Raw genomic sequence first — 18,889 nt, 5'->3', positions numbered from 1 at the left:
ATGCAATTAAAAGAACAAAATTTTGCTGAGACTTCTGGAACATCTTACGAAGTCTACATGGAAAAAAGAAGATTACCTGGTATATTAAGGACGATAAGCAGGACATCTATCACGAACACCACGAAATCTCGATCGGCCCTACAACAGGTATTCCAAATTTCTATCGTCCTTGAACGAAAGTCCCGAAGCTTTCGATTTCCACTGAACGTAATTAAATAAAATAGAAGGTGTGGAATCGCGTGAGAGAAACAAAGAATGTCGAATATAGTGTTCGATAAATCCTTAGGGTATAAACTTAATGTCTTTCAGAATAGCTCCTCGTGCTATCGTTAATTCCATAAAGAAGTAAAATAAAAAGTGATAGTCATGGGGATTACTAGAAAATTACGATACGTGTATCTTCTCGCAATTATGTAAAAAGAAACATTTATGTATCTTCTTCCGTTTTTCTTATTCTTTTTCCAATCTCTAAAAACGAATCCTCCTTATGAACATTAACGAGAAAACAATGCAATCATCCTATTTGATGTAGCTGATTCTTTTGGGTATCCAGAAATCGCGTGTATAGCGTATGTTATAGGAAAAGGCGATTATCTCCGAACAAAAGGGTGGAGCCTGCACGAAGAATGAATGGTTCAAAGGGTGCGGCATCGTCACGATCGTTTATTGTGTGTCGTCTTCTCTCATTTATAACTTTACGATAAATTATTGTAAAGCCTAACTTTTTTATTTTTTTATTTTTTTTTTTTTTATTAAACTTACACATTTCCTACATCTTATCGAGTTACGAGACTAATATCAATTTCTTGGAACCATTTAATTCTACATCATCAATTTTATATTAATTATGTGATGGGGAGGAAAAAAATATTCTACAAAAAGAAGACTTTTAGATAATGAATATTCGTATAATAATAATAATAATAATAATAATAATAATAATATTGCTGTAACTAATAAAAAAATCCGAATTGTGTAAAAAATTGTATTATCAAAGATTCTAATGGACTAAGATTAAATCTAAGTGCTAGACTTTATTCTTTTTTTTGGGGGAGAAGAGAATTATAGTCCATCGAAGTAAAGGTTCGTCTGATATGAAGAACAAAAGATAAACCGATATCGAATGGAAGGTGTCAGCAGAGTAAAATAGGTGCGGTTAGAGGGGTTTGCAAGGAAGCGTTGTCCACTATCAGTATGTTGTCAGTTAGCTTCGATCCATCGATGCAGTTAGGACAACCTTTGCGATACGTTACAACAGGTGATATCTAATTTCTTAGGTGTAATCGTAGTGATCTAATATCGACGGTATCGTTTCATCGTATTAAATAATGTTCGTGTTCTGATAGAGCATCAAATTGTTAAAAAAGATTTCACACTTAATCACATAACGTTATCTCATCCAAATTTTTAATTCAAAGAGCAAAATAATAGGGCTAATTTATATACGGTGAATTATCATGAAATAGAAAACATGGAAAATCGACAGTTAGCGTGACTAGGAAGAATTAATAGTGATTTATCACACATGAAAAGATTTTTTCGTATTCCATATTGTATTTAGGGAGAATCCACTTCGTCGCTTTCTTCGTTCGACAGACCTTCTGTTAAATTTGTTAACGTAAAAGGCGACAACGGAAAGGACAGTGTTATGAGTGAACAAGAAGAAAAACAAATAATGATGAACCAATCGGAAATGCAGAATAAATCGCATGTTGGTCAGTACAAATTTTTTCGAAGTGTTTATTACATTTGTCAATGAAAATCAACTCTTCTCGTCTTTTCTTTAGACGAGCAAGAGGAACATGAAGAACGCGAAGAATGCGAGGAACGTGACGAAGATTATTCAGTATCAGCATCAGCCATCATTCTACGACGTAATTCCTCACGACGACAAAGTAGACGCAAACGACGAACGTCTTCACCCTTTGCTACCGAAGGTGAAGAGGTCAATGCAGTTCGACGGCAATCTTCAGCATACACGAATAGCTCTATCGAGTTAGTAATCTCATAATTGTATCTTGGTATTCATTGAAGGATGACAAAATGAATCATAAAGATAATATGATCTTTGAAAGTGAATCCTAAATCTTTTAATTAATAAAATGCTTCGAAATTAAATATATATATATATATATATATATATATTATTTTTTACTTATTTCACTTAATTATGAATTACGAATTTTTAATAAACTACATTTTTTCTTATGAAAATCTCTATGTGTGTCAGATACAGTCACAATTTTTAAACGCTTTGTTTATTGGAATAAAAAATGATTACTCTCTTTCAAAGAACATACAATCTTGTTATCAGTCACTGTGAGAAAGATTATTTTGTTTAACGATCTTGCAAAGTAGCACTGCTATCTCGATCGAAGATGGTGGTACACAAGAACAAGTTTTTGAAAAGCTAAAGTTACACAAAGAAGTTTTGAATGGTGTGAAAGAGGAACCATGGCCATTACGTAAAAAGATGAAATTAGTTCGACAAGCAAAATTATACGTTAGAAAGCATGAAGGTGTTCTGCAAGAAAGACTCGCTCAAAACCGTAACACGAAGGACGTCATTGCTCGTGTTTCTCTTCTAATCACAAAGGTGATAAAAATACGTTTTGATTATATAAAAATGACGTTTTCATGGATGAAATTTCATCACAGTATTCTATCTTTTATTGTAAAAATTAATATAGCAAAAAAATTCAATTGAAAGTATTTGTTATTATTTAATAATAGATGAAAATGATGAAAATTCATTTTTACTATAATTGCAAATAACATTTCGATATTTTTTATTTTATTCGTTTTTCGATAAAATTTTACTGACTAAATTTTCCCTTTAAATGTTAATCCTATCATAGAAATGGCAATATTTTCGTCGTGAACTGATCAATCTTGAGACTTGGCTCATACCTTGGGAACTTCGTATCAAAGAAATAGAATCACACTTTGGTTCAGCCGTGGCATCGTATTTCACGTTTCTAAGATGGCTCTTTTGGATAAATTTTGTGATTACTATTTTGCTTATGGCATTTGTAGCAGTACCTGAGGTAAATCTATAATTTATCTAGATCAAAAATTGTTTATGATTAAATTATTTTTTATTTAATGCTCTCATTGTTTTATTAGATGTTTATAGCCGATGTAAAGTTCGCTGGTGAGAGAAAAATGATACCAAAGGAAGAAAGAATAAAATCTAGTCACCTAACGACATTATGGAAATTCGAGGGTATTCTTAGATATTCCCCATTCTTTTATGGCTGGTATACTAATCACGATTCGAAGAAAGGCTATAGACTACCACTTGCTTACTTCGTTACTAATCTTGTCGTCTACACTTACAGCTTCGTTGTGATATTACGAAAGTATTAACAATGTTGAGATATTATCATTACCGATCATTTATTTATTTTAATTGTCCGAATTTATATTATATAAATTATTTCTTCAGAATGGCTAAAAATTCTCGGCAAAGTAAACTCACGGAAAAAGAAGATGAATGTACTTTCTCATGGAAACTTTTTACCGGTTGGGACTTCATGATCGGTAATCCCGAGACTGCTCATAATCGTGTTGCAAGTATAGTTCTTAGTTTTAAAGAGGCTCTGTTAGAAGAAGCTGAAAAAAAAAAGGATAAAAGAAAGTGAGCAAGTTTACATTTATATTCTAAATTTATATTACAAATTGGATCATCCTTGTTTCTAATTTCATTTTGCAGTTGGAAAATTATATTGATCAGAAGCTTTGTCCATATATCGGTTCTGTCTTTGTTAGCACTGTCAGCTTATATCGTAGTTGAAGTAGTAGCACGAAGTACCGAGGAAGAAGCTGATAAAAATTTGTGGCGTCAAAATGAAATCACATTGGTGATGTCTCTCATTTCTTACGTTTTTCCAATTATTTTTGAAGTTCTCGGTCTTCTCGAAAGTTATCATCCTAGAAAGCAACTTCGAAGGCAATTGGCACGGTAAATAAATAAATATTATAATTATTATAAAATTAAAAACTTTTTGAAATTAAAATTGATTTTCTCGTTTGCAGGATAATGGTCCTTAATCTTTTGAATTTGTACTCATTAATATTCGCACTCTTCAATAAAATAAGTTACATGGTACGTTATCAATTTCATGATACTCGAAATCGATTATATTTTTTATTTATGCTTTTTTAGAAAGAAAAATTGATCCAATTGAATCCTACGAAAATGAATTGTAAATATATACCTGTAAAATGCGTTGGCAATCTAATAAATTCCGAATCAACTGTAACTTTAGCATCTCTCAGTTTAGCATTAATGGGTAGTGTGACTTATGCAAATATCACTGATCAGTCGATCAAACAAAATCAATCTGGTACGTAAATATATATATATATATAAATAAGTAACGTTCTCTTGTGTTTGTTCACTTGCGAAAAAAATAATTTTATATTTTCTATGTACACATTTAAAAAACTAGCTTCTATACAATACGAAGGATTTATTAAAGAATTTTTATCGAACGATAATAATTTTCGCAATTTCAATTACGGAGATTACAATTCCAACTCGGAAGATTATTACAACAATGGCGATTATCCACCAATTGATAACGATCTCTTCAATAATACTTTCATAGACAATGAAATTAATAATACTTGGTTGAGCACAACTAATAATAACGAGGAATTTCAGACGACTAATTCAAGTTTGTATACTAACGAAGATTATCGAAATACTGAAAGTTTTGCAGAAAATTCGACGGATAGTTATTCGAGCGAAAGCACATCTGGTACATCGAAAGATAATGATATTTATGAAGAGTCTAATTCTAGCTCTAGCACGACAAAATTCGATATCACAAAAGAAAGTAATAATTTTATGACAGAATACGGTGTATTCAGTACGGAAGGAAATGACAACGCAACGAACACATCAAATGTTTCGAACGAACTGAGTGGATCTGATATTCCACTTACAGAAAATATAAAACATATTGTTATGTGTTACGAGAGAATATGCACCAGCGAGACTCAAGAAGGTACATAAACGACGAATTTGCTTATATCTATATAAGTAGAGAAAGTTGATATCTTTTCATGTGTCTATGTGTTGTTCGTTTTGGTAGAGGCACCAGTACAAAGATTAGATTTAAAAACACGTAAAGAGCTTCGACGTTTATGTTGGGAGACAATGTATGGACAGGAACTTGCTAAATTAACTGTTATGGATTTGGTAGGTCCATCAAAAATGTATTTAATGCCTTTTTAATTCGATATCTGTGTCATAAATAATTATAAACAATTAATTTATCGGTTTCTCTCTCTCTCTCTCTCTCTCTCTTTCTCTCTTTATTATTTTATGGATTTTTCATTCTTATAACTTTTCCAAGGTAATGACAATTGTTTCCACGCTTGGTATGGATTTTTTTCGAGCTGTGTTCGTACGTTGTATGAACAATTGTTGGTGTTGGGATCTTGAAAAACAATTTCCACAATACGGGGATTTTAAAATCGCCGAGAATATACTTCATTTAGTGAATAATCAGGGTATGGTCTGGATGGGCATGTTCTTCAGTCCTGGTCTGGCAGTGTTGAATCTTCTGAAGCTTGGCATTCTTATGTATTTACGTTCGTGGGCAGTTTTAACGTGCAATGTACCTCATGAAATAGTTTTTCGAGCATCCAGGTAATTAATGGAATAATGAAATTAATCTTAAACACATGGAATGCGTAAGTAATATTCGATCAAATATAATATCTATATTATTATTAATTTTTTCAGGTCTAATAATTTCTACTTTGCATTATTACTGATGATGTTATTTTTATGCGTACTACCAGTCGGTTATGCCATAGTTCGGGTCGAACCATCCTGGCATTGCGGTCCATTTTCTGGCTATTCAAAAATCTATATGTTTGCGACGAAAAGTCTTAAAGATAGTTTACCTGAAGTAATCAAACCGTGAGTTCGTTCTACATTTACAAATTTAAGTTTATAAGACATTTTAAATGACATTAAAGCTTATATACTTATTATTCAGATGTCTCGATTATATATCATCAGCTAGTATGGTAATACCTCTAATCGTTCTAATGACGTTAATTATTTACTACATGGCTTCACTAACGGGATCTCTCAGAGAAGCCAATAACGATTTAAAGGTTATAACTCGGTGTTAAAATAGCAATTAAAAAATGTCAAATTATTAATGATAATATATATGATCTATTATTATCTACTGACATATTTTTTAGATACAATTACGTCAAGAACGTACGGAAAAACGACGTAAATTATTCAAGATTGCGGAGAAAAGACAAGAAGCTATTGATACGTCGTTCGCTAGATGGAAAAAAGCAGTTTTGCCGTCAAATAATTCAAACAAATGTAAAAAGTCTAATGGTTTTTTAATCACATCGAGGTTTAACGTTATTCAGATTAATAATCGTGGATCTAAACAAAAGAATATGTAAACTGTTAAAAATGGATAATTCGTAAGTTCTTTTTTATACTTAGGTGATTCTTATACGGCGATAGCGATTGAAAAACTAAACGATGTGGTAACGCATGAAAGAAAATATTCGATAACTTTTGAAGAAGTTGGGATTACTGATGTTGAGCCGGAATCTTTATCACATGATTCTAATTTACGTCAAAAAATGCATGAAGTTCGAGATTTTGGCAGGTATGATAACAAATTTCGTTCATATTTTTCTATATTGTATATTTCATTTTAAAACATAGAACGAATATCTTCAGCAATTCTTTAGTATCACCGTCGAGCAAGGATGCACTTATACCAGAGATTCGAATAAACGAGGCCGAAGATAAAACAACAAAGAATAATTTTCATTCAGTAAATGAAAAAAGTGATACCGACTGATCACTAAGAGGGAATGTAATCTACTATTATAAAGTTATCGAGATGATCGATCTTAAATTGAATTAACACGGGCACAATTTTGATTAAAATAATATTAATACTGACAATAACTTATTTCGTCCCATAATCCGCGTAATTTTCTTCAACTATATAAAATATATGCGTAAAATATGTTAGCTTATGCGTTTGCAAGTGTCGAAGTATGCATTAAAATCTAATACGCTGAGGTATAGAGTCGGAGTCTTTCGTTTTGTTTTTTCGATGTGATAAATACGTGCGCGTCAATAAATGTAATTAATCGATGAAACTTCCTTTCGATCGAGAATACGAGTACGAATAAATTTGTATTCACGTACACCCGCGCACTTAAGATATTCCATACATACTATGGAACGTATTAGAGATTTCTAAATAAATACTGTATTTTATGTACACACGTGCGTCGTGTGTCGATGACGATAACGATAACGATTCGAGAAATGTTTTAATAGCCATTGTACTCTTCTGAATCGTTCGCATTGAATATTTGATTTGATCACTCTTAGTTCTTCTCGATTAAAAAGTACGTAGATTGGTCCCTTTCTCTCTACGTCACAATTTTTCGTCGAATACTTTGGTGAGAAACTGTTTGAAATTTAATCGGATATCACCTGCTCGAATCGAATGTCGTCGTTCTAACAGGTACATATTTCGGTCTTTTTCGTCGAGTACTCCAATGAAGATAACTATACCATCCAGCGACGATGGCACCAAAAGCGTTACACGTTGAAGAAAAGATGAGAAGTATTGTTAAAATACTTTCAACTTCGGGACAATTCAAATCCATGTACTTGACCGATGCTTCGCTAACCGTAACATTTGCTTGTTCTCGTGGTCTACAAACACACGTGGCGTTGAGAACACGTGCCGGTGTACATTCTAGCCTCATAAGATGTGCCAGATGCATGGTTGCTGAGATGCATGCCAGGACACACGCCACAGATGCCGAAATTGCAAGTAAAGTACTGATTGCCTGCAGAATAAGGAAAAAATAGCAGAAATAAGATGTATGTTGCATAAAAAAAATTTGAAATCTTTTAACAAATTCTTCTCACCTTCGTCAATGTTAAACAGAAACCAGGGCTCATACCTGGGTACTCTTTTTTGAAACAACAAAGCAAACACACCCCGAAACTTCCAGAAAGTAACAACTGAAAAAAAATAAATATATAAAAATATATGAAAAATTTTATTATTGTATTTATGATTTAGAACACTAACAGGCATTCCACTCCAATACGGATTGTCAGTTATAGGTAAATTTGGAGCCCACAGTAGCAACCATAACGACAGTGAAGTAATTGCAATCCCAAGAATAGTCTGTAATGCTGCCAAACATCTAGCCAATTGTCGATGATAAACCAATGGTGGTAAGAATTTTTGTGCTCCTGCAAAATACAAATGAATAGATTTTACACTTACGATTGTTCTCTCACGAAATATCGCAATCGCTATCTTCCCACGTATCTTCCCAAGCGCGCACGGCTTTCTAAAACGTTTCGTCTGTGAAGCCTAAGATTATCATGAAACGTTTTCTCACAACGCAAAGAACCACACAAGACACGTTCTTAAAAATGTCGGTGAAACGGAACGATCGTACTATCCCTCCATACAAGGCATCTTAACGCGAACGATCAAGCACCAGCTGTCCTTGTCATGGATATCGAACTATCAGCAAATTCATCCACTGTTCTCCTGCGACCCGGATGTGTTTCGTAATTTTGACAATTGATTATTTATTAGAACGTTAAAAGCATTTCACATTATGATAAACATCTTTCACAAATTTATATGAATTATTAAGTTGAAATATTTCTCATGGTTTCTTTCCCCTTCTTCTCGTCTTCCTTTTAAACAGAGAAAGCTTAGCTTTTGATTAACTTGAAAGCGACGTTCCACGCACTCCTCTACCTACTAACATAACGATGGGAATATATGGGCTGCCAAGTTTTCATTATCAAATGGCCTCGATACATAAATAATGACAACAAGTTCGTATCTTACGTAAGATATAACGGCCACGCTATAATGGAGTAATTGCATTGCTAGGAATTATCGCTATGCATTCTATTTCATTTCCGTTATCGAAGGCTCACCGGTATATGCTTTTCGTAGAATCATTAGAGATATTGTTCGTTTTAAGGTAATAGCGAAGTGTACACGTAACAAATTTAAAGAATAATACTTGTTTTCTTTTTTTTTTTTTTTTTTCCTTTGACAGCCAAGTAGAAAATGTTAAACAGAACGTTTTACGTATTCAGCCTCTAAATCAATGACGTTACAGTTATAAAGAGTACTTGTTTCGCACGTTTCTCCTTTTTTTCTTAGATTTCTTATTGGAATGGAAGTCTCGTGTACGAGTCACACAAGATAGGAAAGTTCCAACTCACTCTGCCCACTTCGATTCAGTACGATCATTCTGCTGTGCCTGAGGGAATTTCTGGTGGGTGTGTGTCGACCTGCTATTTGCGAAGCAGCTAGATTAACGGGAACTGTGGTTGACAAACAATTGGCCATCGAAGGAGCTCGCCCAAGTTCTTTATCAGTTTTATCCGTTCGACATGTTTTACCAATATTACCCATCGAAAGAGCACCTGTGTCAAATTTATTACTACAATCATTTGTTTAAATATTAACATTCGTCTTGATAGTTATTTAAAAATTCGTTTAATCTCAACCTGTCAATCGTTTTATTATCCAAGAAGGCATGGTATCAAATTCGAAATTGTATTTACAACGAACCAATTTCATTAACAGAAAATTCAAAACTAACTTTTACGCTAAAGACCAACGAACTCGCGTACGAATTTTACTCGCGGTCATTCTATTTCGAGATGAAACTTTCGTAGAATCATACGTTCTTATGACCGATTTTATCGCGTGCCAACAATCCTACCAGATCGTGAAGAAGACGACGACTACATTAGATTCGATATGTTCTTAAGAATAAATGATAACATCATCTTTGTTTAGAAGGACATGATATACATATACAAGCTTGTTTACTAAATATTGTATTATATGTATACAATAACTTACCCGTAACTCTAACAATCTGAATCTTGGAAACGTTACCAGCACTCATCGCACTGCTCACCCTATTATTATTATTATTATTATTATTGTTACTACTTTGTGGTATGTTCGATGAAGTAGTATCGTTTTCTCGAACCTGACTCAAATTACCAACACTCATCGCGGAGGTCACACATGTTGGCATAACTGGTACGTCCTAGAAGAACAATAGAAGAAATATGAAAAATTATCAATGATGAAAAAGTTAAATGAAAGTTTCGTGATAGGTCGATTCAGAGCGTGTCGAAGAGACTTCAATGCGTGATCCACTTGTTGCGCGCTCAACAATACAGTCAAAATGTACACGTGATTCGATCATTGTATATATACAAGGTGACTTTCTGGAATTTCAAACACTTAAAGATCTCGAAAATAACAAATTTTTAAAAACAAGTTTTATAAAGAAGTTAAATTTAGTAGAGCGAATATAACATTACTCATACTGACTTGGTAAAGATTATTTTTAAAATTTCAAGGTTATTTCAAGAACATCTTTAATGTCACGAACAGAAAATTATAAATTTTCTTGTAGTTTATAGTTAATTTATAAAAAAAAAAATCGTCAGAAGTATTCCTATATACAGCCTTTACAGTCTACGATACTTAACATCGTTTAGGCAAAAAGTTAGGGCAAAAAATATAGGAGAAAGAAGTACCGACCAGAACGAAATGAGGCATAATGAAACAGGGCAGAATATAATAGCAGAGGATAGGATGAGGCAGAAATGAACAGGACAATACAGAACAGGATAAAACAGGATAGAAAAAGGCGGAATAAGATCGAATAAAATTGTATCTGATTGGACAGTATCGAATTGGATCGAATAGGATCGCATAGAATCCATTCTTCTCGGTTCTATTGGATCTAATTCGGTCTTATTCGGTCCTATTCTATCATATTCGATCTGATTCATATCGTCCTAATCAATTCTAAGATTCTATAGTATATCATCCTATTCGATCCTATTTATATATAGCTTAGCTGTACGTGATTTTATTTGATTCTATTCGATCATATTCGATCCTGTTCGATCTTCCTCATTTTTGTTCCATCCTGTTCTCTTTTTTCTTATTCTCTCCTATCTTGTCCTGTCTAGCCTCATTCTATCATGCCCTGACCTATTTTCTATTTCTGTTTGTCTCAAATTTTTTTAAACAATGTTAGATATTGTAGTATTTAGTGACTGACTAAAAAATGTTTCAAACAAAAATTATTTATTTTCTTGATTAAGATATAAGGCCTTTGAAAAAATTTTAGATTTTCATTAAAAAAAAAATAAAATAAAATAAAATAAAGTTGATCTCGAAACGTTCTTGAAAACGTCCACAGAATCAAAGACAAATAATGCTGTTATATTTGTCCTTTTAAATCGAACAACTTTTGTAAAAAATTTTCTTTTCAAATATGCGTTGTTTTACGTATCTTAATTTAAAAAACTCATCCTGTATATATACATACACACATATATATATATATATATATATATACGATTCTCACCTTAAAATTATCATAAAAGCTAACAGGTCGGCTCCTTGGAGCATACTGAATTTCCTCTTCGGCTTGCATAGTATACTCTCCGTGTGACAGCGTCCCTAAACGTTGCGTGCGCAACTCTTCGGACATCCTGGATGTCCCTTCTCCCTTTTCCCACTTCCGTTGCTTCTGCAAGCTCGGCTGAGCACGCTGTGAGCGAATAGAAACAAGTAAAACAACTACCTGCTATTGCACCTGTGTTCCACCTTCATTTATTTCTCATCGTTCTTCTACACCTGCGTTCTCAGGCATTCTTTTGATCGTCGATTTGTATATTTATTTTTGTTGTCCTTTCGAGAAAAAGAAGGTGATCTTTTGTTTGAATGTTTAGCGTCGATTGTGTTTTCTAATCCGAAAGACAATTGCTAAGTATTTTATATTCACGTGAATTTCTGAAAAAATAAATGAATCATTGATTAATGATGTAATACTTGATAACGTGATTAGGTTCTTTGTTAGGTATATTTCATATTGAAATTAATTGAAATTGAAAAAGTCATGAGACTCATTTAATATCTTATATAATTCGTTTATGACATATACTTTTTGTACTAGATTTTAATCAAGCATTTTCATTAATACTAATTAACAGTGTATAGCAAAAGAAACCTTCGAGTTGCTCACCGCTGACCCTTCCCTATAAACCATCAATGTGTTAAACTCGGTCATAACGAATGAAAATAATGCTTACACGCGTTAGTACACATATGAAAGTGATTAAACATTTAGGCAAGCTAGTACATTGACTCGGTAGCGACTATGAACGGGACCGTTAACACCGACACATAAAAGGGAGACGCTTAATAGAGAAATGACTTATTTCCAGGCGAAAGAGTCCAGCACATGTAGGTAGGTCACGTCATTGTGTGTCGGGTCTCTAACCTGCCACGGTGCGTTATTGCGTTGCATATCGTCTTGCGCAATCCTAGACGGTATTAACTCGAATATATGTATATACGTAAGTACATAGCTACTGTACATCGTGAAAGTAAAGTCTCTCATGCTATCTTTCTTACATCAAAAGGAAAAGAAGAATCGCACAATGTATTTTGTTCGAGCGACTGAAACTTTATGAACGTCATCGTTATCGTTGATTGTTGACAACAATCACGATGTTGGCCGGTGAAAAAAAAAGTACAAAGGACATCGTAAGATGAGAAAAATTTACGTATTTACGTAAGACCACTTCCGTTAGTCTGATTCAACGAGAATACATAGTACTAACTGGCATCCTTTTCGATGACATTACGTTATTCCTCGAATAGATCGCCTCTATCACTGGTTAGCAATGTATAGTCGAAGGTGTATCTACCGGTAGCTTCTATTTACGTATGCGAGCATGATCGCTACGCAAATCTTTGCCAAAGTCGATACTTGTATCAATGAAGCAGAAGTTTATAAAATTCCATCCTCGTACGTTTAAAATATTAATTAAACCATTAATGATGCAAGCAATGAAATTTGCCTCTATTGTGAGAAATTGTCGAGAATGTCAGCCTTGCTCGACGCACAGGCAAGCACTAACATAATTGACAAGTACTAAAAATGACGCGCGATTCTTTTAATTGAAATGCTCGCAGTTGTTACGTTCGTACTATATACGTAGATAGATTGTAACGAAAAAAAAAAAAAAAAAAAAAAAAAAAGAAAGAAAAAATACGCTTTGATAGAGGAAACGAGCTCACTTTACGTTTTCTATGTTATTAAACGGTTAAACGCTTGATTACGCCTTCTTTTCGATGTTTTTATCACTCGTCAGAACGTCAGAGCCAACCACTGAAACATTATTTACTAAGCAACGTATGCGAACGTAAGAGAAATATTAAACATAATTAAAAGGTAGATAACATTGGTTGAATATCACAAACGATATTAGTACATCGAACTCGAACGATTCTTGATTTCCTTCATACGATGTTAGAAAGTTAACTTCTAATCCGTTATTCTATATTTATATTTGACAGTATACAATAGACTTTACGTGACGATGCATCTACGAAGAGAATTAACTTTTATTGATCTTCTCAATCTAAAGATGTGCAAACACACATACACCTATACATATATACACAGACAGTTTTGTCAGATAAACGTGAGTTCCTCTCATGGAGTTCCCATGATTAAAATCAGATTACCTTCTTGTTTGTGCTAACGTTGCTCGGTCGAACGGAAATTACAAGAACCGGATAAAAGTAGAGATCGGTGTCACACTATGTCGATTTACTCGATCGGTATCTCGAAGATTTTTCGCAAGTTCCGAACAGTATTATTATATTTTCTTTTTACTTATTATTATAGACCAACTCGCGTCATGATCAAAGTACGCGTGCCTTTCGCGTCAAGCCCGTTAATTTATAATTCTACGATTGATGTTCACCTTGTGCCGGCAAGTTTTTCTTTTTTTTTTTAATTCCTCGATTCGTTTTCTTCTCTCACTCGTTGTCGTTATCCAAGTGCGAAGATCGAGCGAAAACTCACTCGGAACTTTTCTACGATCTTTCTTTTATGTTTTATATATATATATATATATATATATATATATATATATATATGTGCACACACAAACATATATATTCTATTTGATCATCATTTCTTCTGATGAATATAAACATACACTGATAAAAACACAAAATACACTATATATTAAATATATGTACGATACATAAAGTAATAAACTCGCGAAAGCATGTGAAAATAATGGAAGATAAATTTTCACTGAGTTACTCCGTCGGAGGCGCATTAACGACTGAACGCTCGCCTTCACGACTTCGTGCTTTCGTGCATGCCTTCTTTCCAACCAGCGCGTCAACAGGCCCCACCAAGGTGTTCTCCAAAGTCGAGCCTCCTGTTGGACCGATAACCAGCGAATCTCAAATCCTCCAAATTCCAAAATATTTTTTGTTCTTTCTTTAAATACCTTTCACAGAATAACTCGTTTCCATTTCAACTTAACAGCCTATTATTTTGTAGATATACAAACAATCACGCGTTTAATTATTTCTCGGTACAACATTTAAAATATATCTTCTTATCAGACCTTGAAAACTAACGTTGAAAAATATATAGACTGAAATGTTAACTTATCTCATTTTTTTCAATCTTCGACACATTTTACAATAAGAAATAGAAGTAGAAAACATATAATAAAATAGAATCCTTGATGAGTTTGTTCGTGTTAAATTTTTAAATTATTTATCTTAACTCGATCGATGCTTCCTGAAATACTTGTTTACTTTCTTATAATTATCTAATAAGAACTTATTGATCTTCATCCGTTATCGCACTCGTAGCTGTACAATTGTGTCGTACTCTATACGTTATTGAAATTATTGTTGTATCATAGATATCAATCATCGAGTATCATTCGTCATAATATATTTTTATGAAAGAAAAGATTCCCTCTTTTTTCGACAATGAGCACCGCTGTCGCTCACTTTCACGTTACCTGAACGATTCAGAATGCGGACCGATGAAGGAAACCATCGTTGTAGGAAAAAGGATGTTATTATAAAAGGAGGTTTGGTCATGCTAACTGAATAGTATCTACCTTGAACGACTCGACCACTATATGATTTTCCTTTTCTTTTTTATCTTCCTTCGATCAAAAGTGATCTCTTTAGCCTTCGAACTTACCCCAAATATACTTTCACTGTCCTTCGGATATCTTTATTGATCCTACCTTGTAAATTCTGAATGTATATAGGTACATACATATACATACATACATACATACATACATATATATATATATATACACACATTTCTTATTTTACTTTTGTATTTCACATTTTTGCCTACCTACTGGGATTTTACGTGGTAACTTCTATATTCATCTTGGCAAGCCTATGATCGAGTCGTTCGACCGGATTCTCCGAAGTGCTTTCATGGAACGATGCTAAGAATTCCTCATCCTCCGAAGGACTACTATTTATTCGGGCATTCAGGTAGTTCCCACCTTCACGAATTCATTCGTTTCGATCGATCTTTCTTAATATCTGAGAATACTTACATTTATTATATATCTTTTATTATATCGTCACAATGTAATTAATCTTATTTTCTCTTCTTCTAACATTTTAGTATCTCCATTAAAAAAATTTTAATAATGTTAAATAAAAAATACGATTTATAAATACTGTATATAAAACAAAAAAAAAAGGAAAGAAAACGACGTGAATACGTCATTATATAAAAATAAATAAAAATTTGATATCTATAATATTGAATTTACAATGATTTCTTACGATAAAAATATAACCTGTTTCGTTCTAATAAATATAGAAAACAATTACGCTGTGAAAATTTTAAATATAGTTTTTATATATATACTACAACATATGCAAAAAAATGTATATACCTTACTTTCTATCTGGTATTCGAGTATTCTTCCAGCTCATTGTAGAAGAATGGTAAGTGCGGGGAGATCAAGCGCATTCCTTCTCTCGTATATATGCACGTTCAAATGTATATGCTTCGTTTCACCTTTCAAAACATTCGTTGAACCGCATCCACTAATTTATGACGCTAATGAATTCTTCTTGAGAAAGAGCTCCTCTTTATTACCTTGAGATATTTCCTAGAGAAATCTCGTTTATGATGTTTGCTTCCGAGTGAACAATGAGCAAGTCAATAATTTATAATTCAAGTGTGTGCATACGCTACTAAAAAATTCTACAGTTAATACATAAAAAAAATGTCAGTATGAATAATGATATTCATAAAAATGATTAAAAAATATATTTTAATTGTCTCTTCGAAAATAACCTTGAAATTTAATTTAATTCATTATTTTAATTTAATAATAATAAAATTAATTAAACGACGAGATGCACGTGTCGACTTTATGAAGATATTTTTTTTTATTGCTATATTACGCGGGAAAATATGAAACTACGAAAAAAGAATTGATTCTTTACACATGCGCATAAATGTAAACTTACGTCAGCCTTTTTACTCTTCCTCTTTATCTTATAATACGCTGAATAGAACGTAAACATATATATAGTAGAATAGAATACGCGTAGTAGGAACATGGCAGCTGTTTTTTGATTGGCTGTTTTTTTTTGCGCGGGGTATTTACTTAATTTTAAATACATATGTACATATATTTTCAAAGAAATTTTTAATGATGAAATAAAAAATAATTCTTTTTGTATTTTCAATATTTTTCATTTTTCTTTTAAATACTATCTTTTTGTATTGTTAAATTATATGCTAATATTTGCAATTAACATTTCTGACTTTTCTAAGAAAAACTATAAAAAATATAATTATATCTATTTTAAACAATTTTGTTTAAAATAATTACGAGAAAATAATGCTTATTCTATATTGAAGTTAATCGATATGGAAAAGAATATAACCGTTGATATTCACGACGCAAAACGTTTGAAGAGATAGATGTAAGATGTGCGGTCGAGGTGCATGGTATGCAATTTTGTTTTTAATTGATTATAATTAACTTAATATAACAAAAAAGTATTTAAAAATTACATTTCTATTTCAGTACTTTGTCGAAAGAGAACCTGTCTTGTGCTTGTGCATACAAAAATTCTTCAGGCGAATATCATAAAGTACCATGGATGGATAACAGTGAATTAGTTTATGTTCAATCTTGCAACATAGGTCCAAGAGATATTGTTCCTTGTGTTGTTGCTGGTACACACTTGAAAAACGAAGAGGAAAGACTTCTTTGTCCTATGTTATGGGGTATGATACCACCTTGGCATAAGGTTAGTTGAAGTATATCTATATTTCATAAAACTGCCAAAGATTAATTCATAGCCGAGTATATTTGTTTCTTTTCTGAGATTAATTTAAAAAAAATAATCTATAGGGAGATTATAAAAAACACACTGCTTCTACACATAATAGTCGTCTAGAGCGAATCTTAGAATCTAAACTTTATGCTACACCATTGCGAAAAGGATTCAAATGTATCGTGCTTTTTGATGGATTCTACGAATGGAAAGCTGGTGAGAATAAATCACCGAAACAACCATATTATATCTATGCTAAGCAAGAATCAGGTATAAAAGCCGATGATCCTAAAACATGGTCTAACGAATGGTCCTTGGAATCTGGATGGAAAGGATATAAACCTTTAAAAATGGCTGGAATATTTAATACATTTGAGACTGTTGAGGTACATATGAATATTATATATAATATTCATTTATATTTATTGAACTACAATCAACATATTTATATCGCAGGGAAAAATTGTATATAGCTGTTCAGTACTTACCAAAGATGCAAACCAAGCTTTGTCTTGGTTACATGATCGTACACCAATTTTTCTAAACGAAGAACAGTGTCAAGTATGTCTATGAGAGCACAGTTATAAATAAATATAAATCGTTTAATAATTTATATATATATTTTTTTTGTTTTTAAAACAAAGATATATTTCAATGCATTCTATTAACAATCAAATATTACAATTATTATTAGCTGTGGTTGGATTTGGAAGTGTCGCCGTATAAAGCTGTAGAGATATTAAAGGAACAAAAATTAATAGAAAAATTTTTAAGTTGGCATACAGTTTCTACACTTGTGAACAACGTATCTCATAAAGATGTAAAATGCAGAGAGCAAATAGAAGTGAAGTATGTATATGCATAACATTATGTAATTTTATCTTCATAATATTATAACAGAACATGCATGCTTGAACGGATAAAGTAAGTAACATGTCGCAGTATTGATTCTGTAATTGTATTATATAAAGGGAGAAACAAAAGAATAGCTCTGCAGTTTTTATGGCTTCCTGGCTGAAAAGAGAATCTGGAAAATCTAGCAAAAAAAACGATACAATGAGCAGTGATTCTATGGAAGAGAAGATAAACGAAGATGAGATACCTGCAAAAATAACAAAGAAATCTTAAATCTTTCCTAATAAATACTTTCCTAATATTTTCTTATAATAAATCTAAAAATCTAAAAATTCTCCTAATATTTTCTTATAACAAATCTCTCATTTTAACGATATTGACAAATTTTACTACATTACGAGAATTGTTGTTGTAAATGTTTCACGAAAACACAAACAATTCGTTCAGTCTATAATTTTTTTTCCCTATATATCCTCTTCTAACATGTCAACAATAAGTAATAAACGGAGTTAAATGACGTTGATTTCCACGTATTCACAATATACGACATTAGAAGAAATGAAACTACGTACTAGGATTTCTAAGGAAAACTATATATCAATGCTTTGAGCAATCTGCTTTTAAATCAATGTTCAACAATTTCGAAATTACTTGTCGCGGGCTTCGTCAATGTATTGGTACGATAGAAAGAAGTAACGAAGGTGCTTCGTCGAAATACGGTCTTCCTCGTTCTTTTCATCTTACTCCCTCCCACTCACTCTCTCTCT

The 18,889-nt window shown here is 32.5% G+C and overlaps 3 protein-coding genes across 5 annotated transcripts; 2 read left to right on the top strand and 1 right to left on the bottom strand.

Annotated features, from left to right (window-relative positions):
* The first annotated feature begins 1,274 nt into the window (after positions 1-1,274).
* On the top strand, positions 1,275-6,860 carry LOC122627542 (transmembrane channel-like protein 3). Its single transcript, XM_043808704.1, has 17 exons — positions 1,275-1,715; positions 1,788-1,995; positions 2,359-2,596; positions 2,859-3,047; positions 3,127-3,362; positions 3,449-3,640; positions 3,716-3,964; positions 4,039-4,108; positions 4,169-4,349; positions 4,455-5,015; positions 5,103-5,209; positions 5,367-5,662; positions 5,759-5,938; positions 6,018-6,138; positions 6,232-6,364; positions 6,494-6,662; positions 6,722-6,860. The coding sequence occupies exons 1-17, from the start codon at positions 1,649-1,651 to the stop codon at positions 6,858-6,860; spliced, it is 3,336 nt and encodes a 1,111-aa protein (XP_043664639.1). The 5' UTR covers positions 1,275-1,648.
* Positions 6,685-14,528, bottom strand: LOC122628210. 2 transcript variants are annotated; one of them, XM_043810244.1, is made up of 7 exons: positions 13,644-14,528; positions 11,473-11,900; positions 9,939-10,131; positions 9,290-9,493; positions 8,121-8,287; positions 7,955-8,050; positions 6,685-7,872 (listed from the first exon to the last, which is right to left on the bottom strand). In XM_043810244.1, exons 2-7 carry the CDS (start codon positions 11,596-11,598, stop codon positions 7,507-7,509), a joined length of 1,152 nt encoding a protein of 383 aa, XP_043666179.1. In that variant the 5' UTR covers positions 11,599-11,900; positions 13,644-14,528; the 3' UTR covers positions 6,685-7,506. The 2 variants fall into 2 exon arrangements, with proteins under 2 accessions (XP_043666179.1, XP_043666180.1); XM_043810245.1 differs by having other exon boundaries at positions 13,886-14,528.
* Positions 14,529-16,845: 2,317 nt separating this feature from the next.
* Positions 16,846-18,449, top strand: LOC122628211 (abasic site processing protein HMCES). 2 transcript variants are annotated; one of them, XM_043810248.1, is made up of 7 exons: positions 16,847-16,935; positions 17,015-17,067; positions 17,134-17,240; positions 17,345-17,653; positions 17,724-17,828; positions 17,962-18,116; positions 18,239-18,449. In XM_043810248.1, exons 1-7 carry the CDS (start codon positions 16,916-16,918, stop codon positions 18,393-18,395), a joined length of 906 nt encoding a protein of 301 aa, XP_043666183.1. In that variant the 5' UTR covers positions 16,847-16,915; the 3' UTR covers positions 18,396-18,449. The 2 variants fall into 2 exon arrangements, with proteins under 2 accessions (XP_043666181.1, XP_043666183.1); XM_043810246.1 differs by having other exon boundaries at positions 16,846-16,935; positions 17,015-17,240; positions 18,239-18,448.
* The last annotated feature ends 440 nt before the right edge of the window (positions 18,450-18,889 follow it).

Source organism: Vespula pensylvanica, chromosome 3 (assembly GCF_014466175.1).
Source record: "Vespula pensylvanica isolate Volc-1 chromosome 3, ASM1446617v1, whole genome shotgun sequence".
In the NCBI taxonomy this organism is placed as follows: Eukaryota; Metazoa; Arthropoda; class Insecta; order Hymenoptera; family Vespidae; genus Vespula; species Vespula pensylvanica.
The sequence above is the reverse complement of the archived record's forward strand: the minus strand, read 5'-3'. Positions and strand labels throughout refer to the sequence as shown.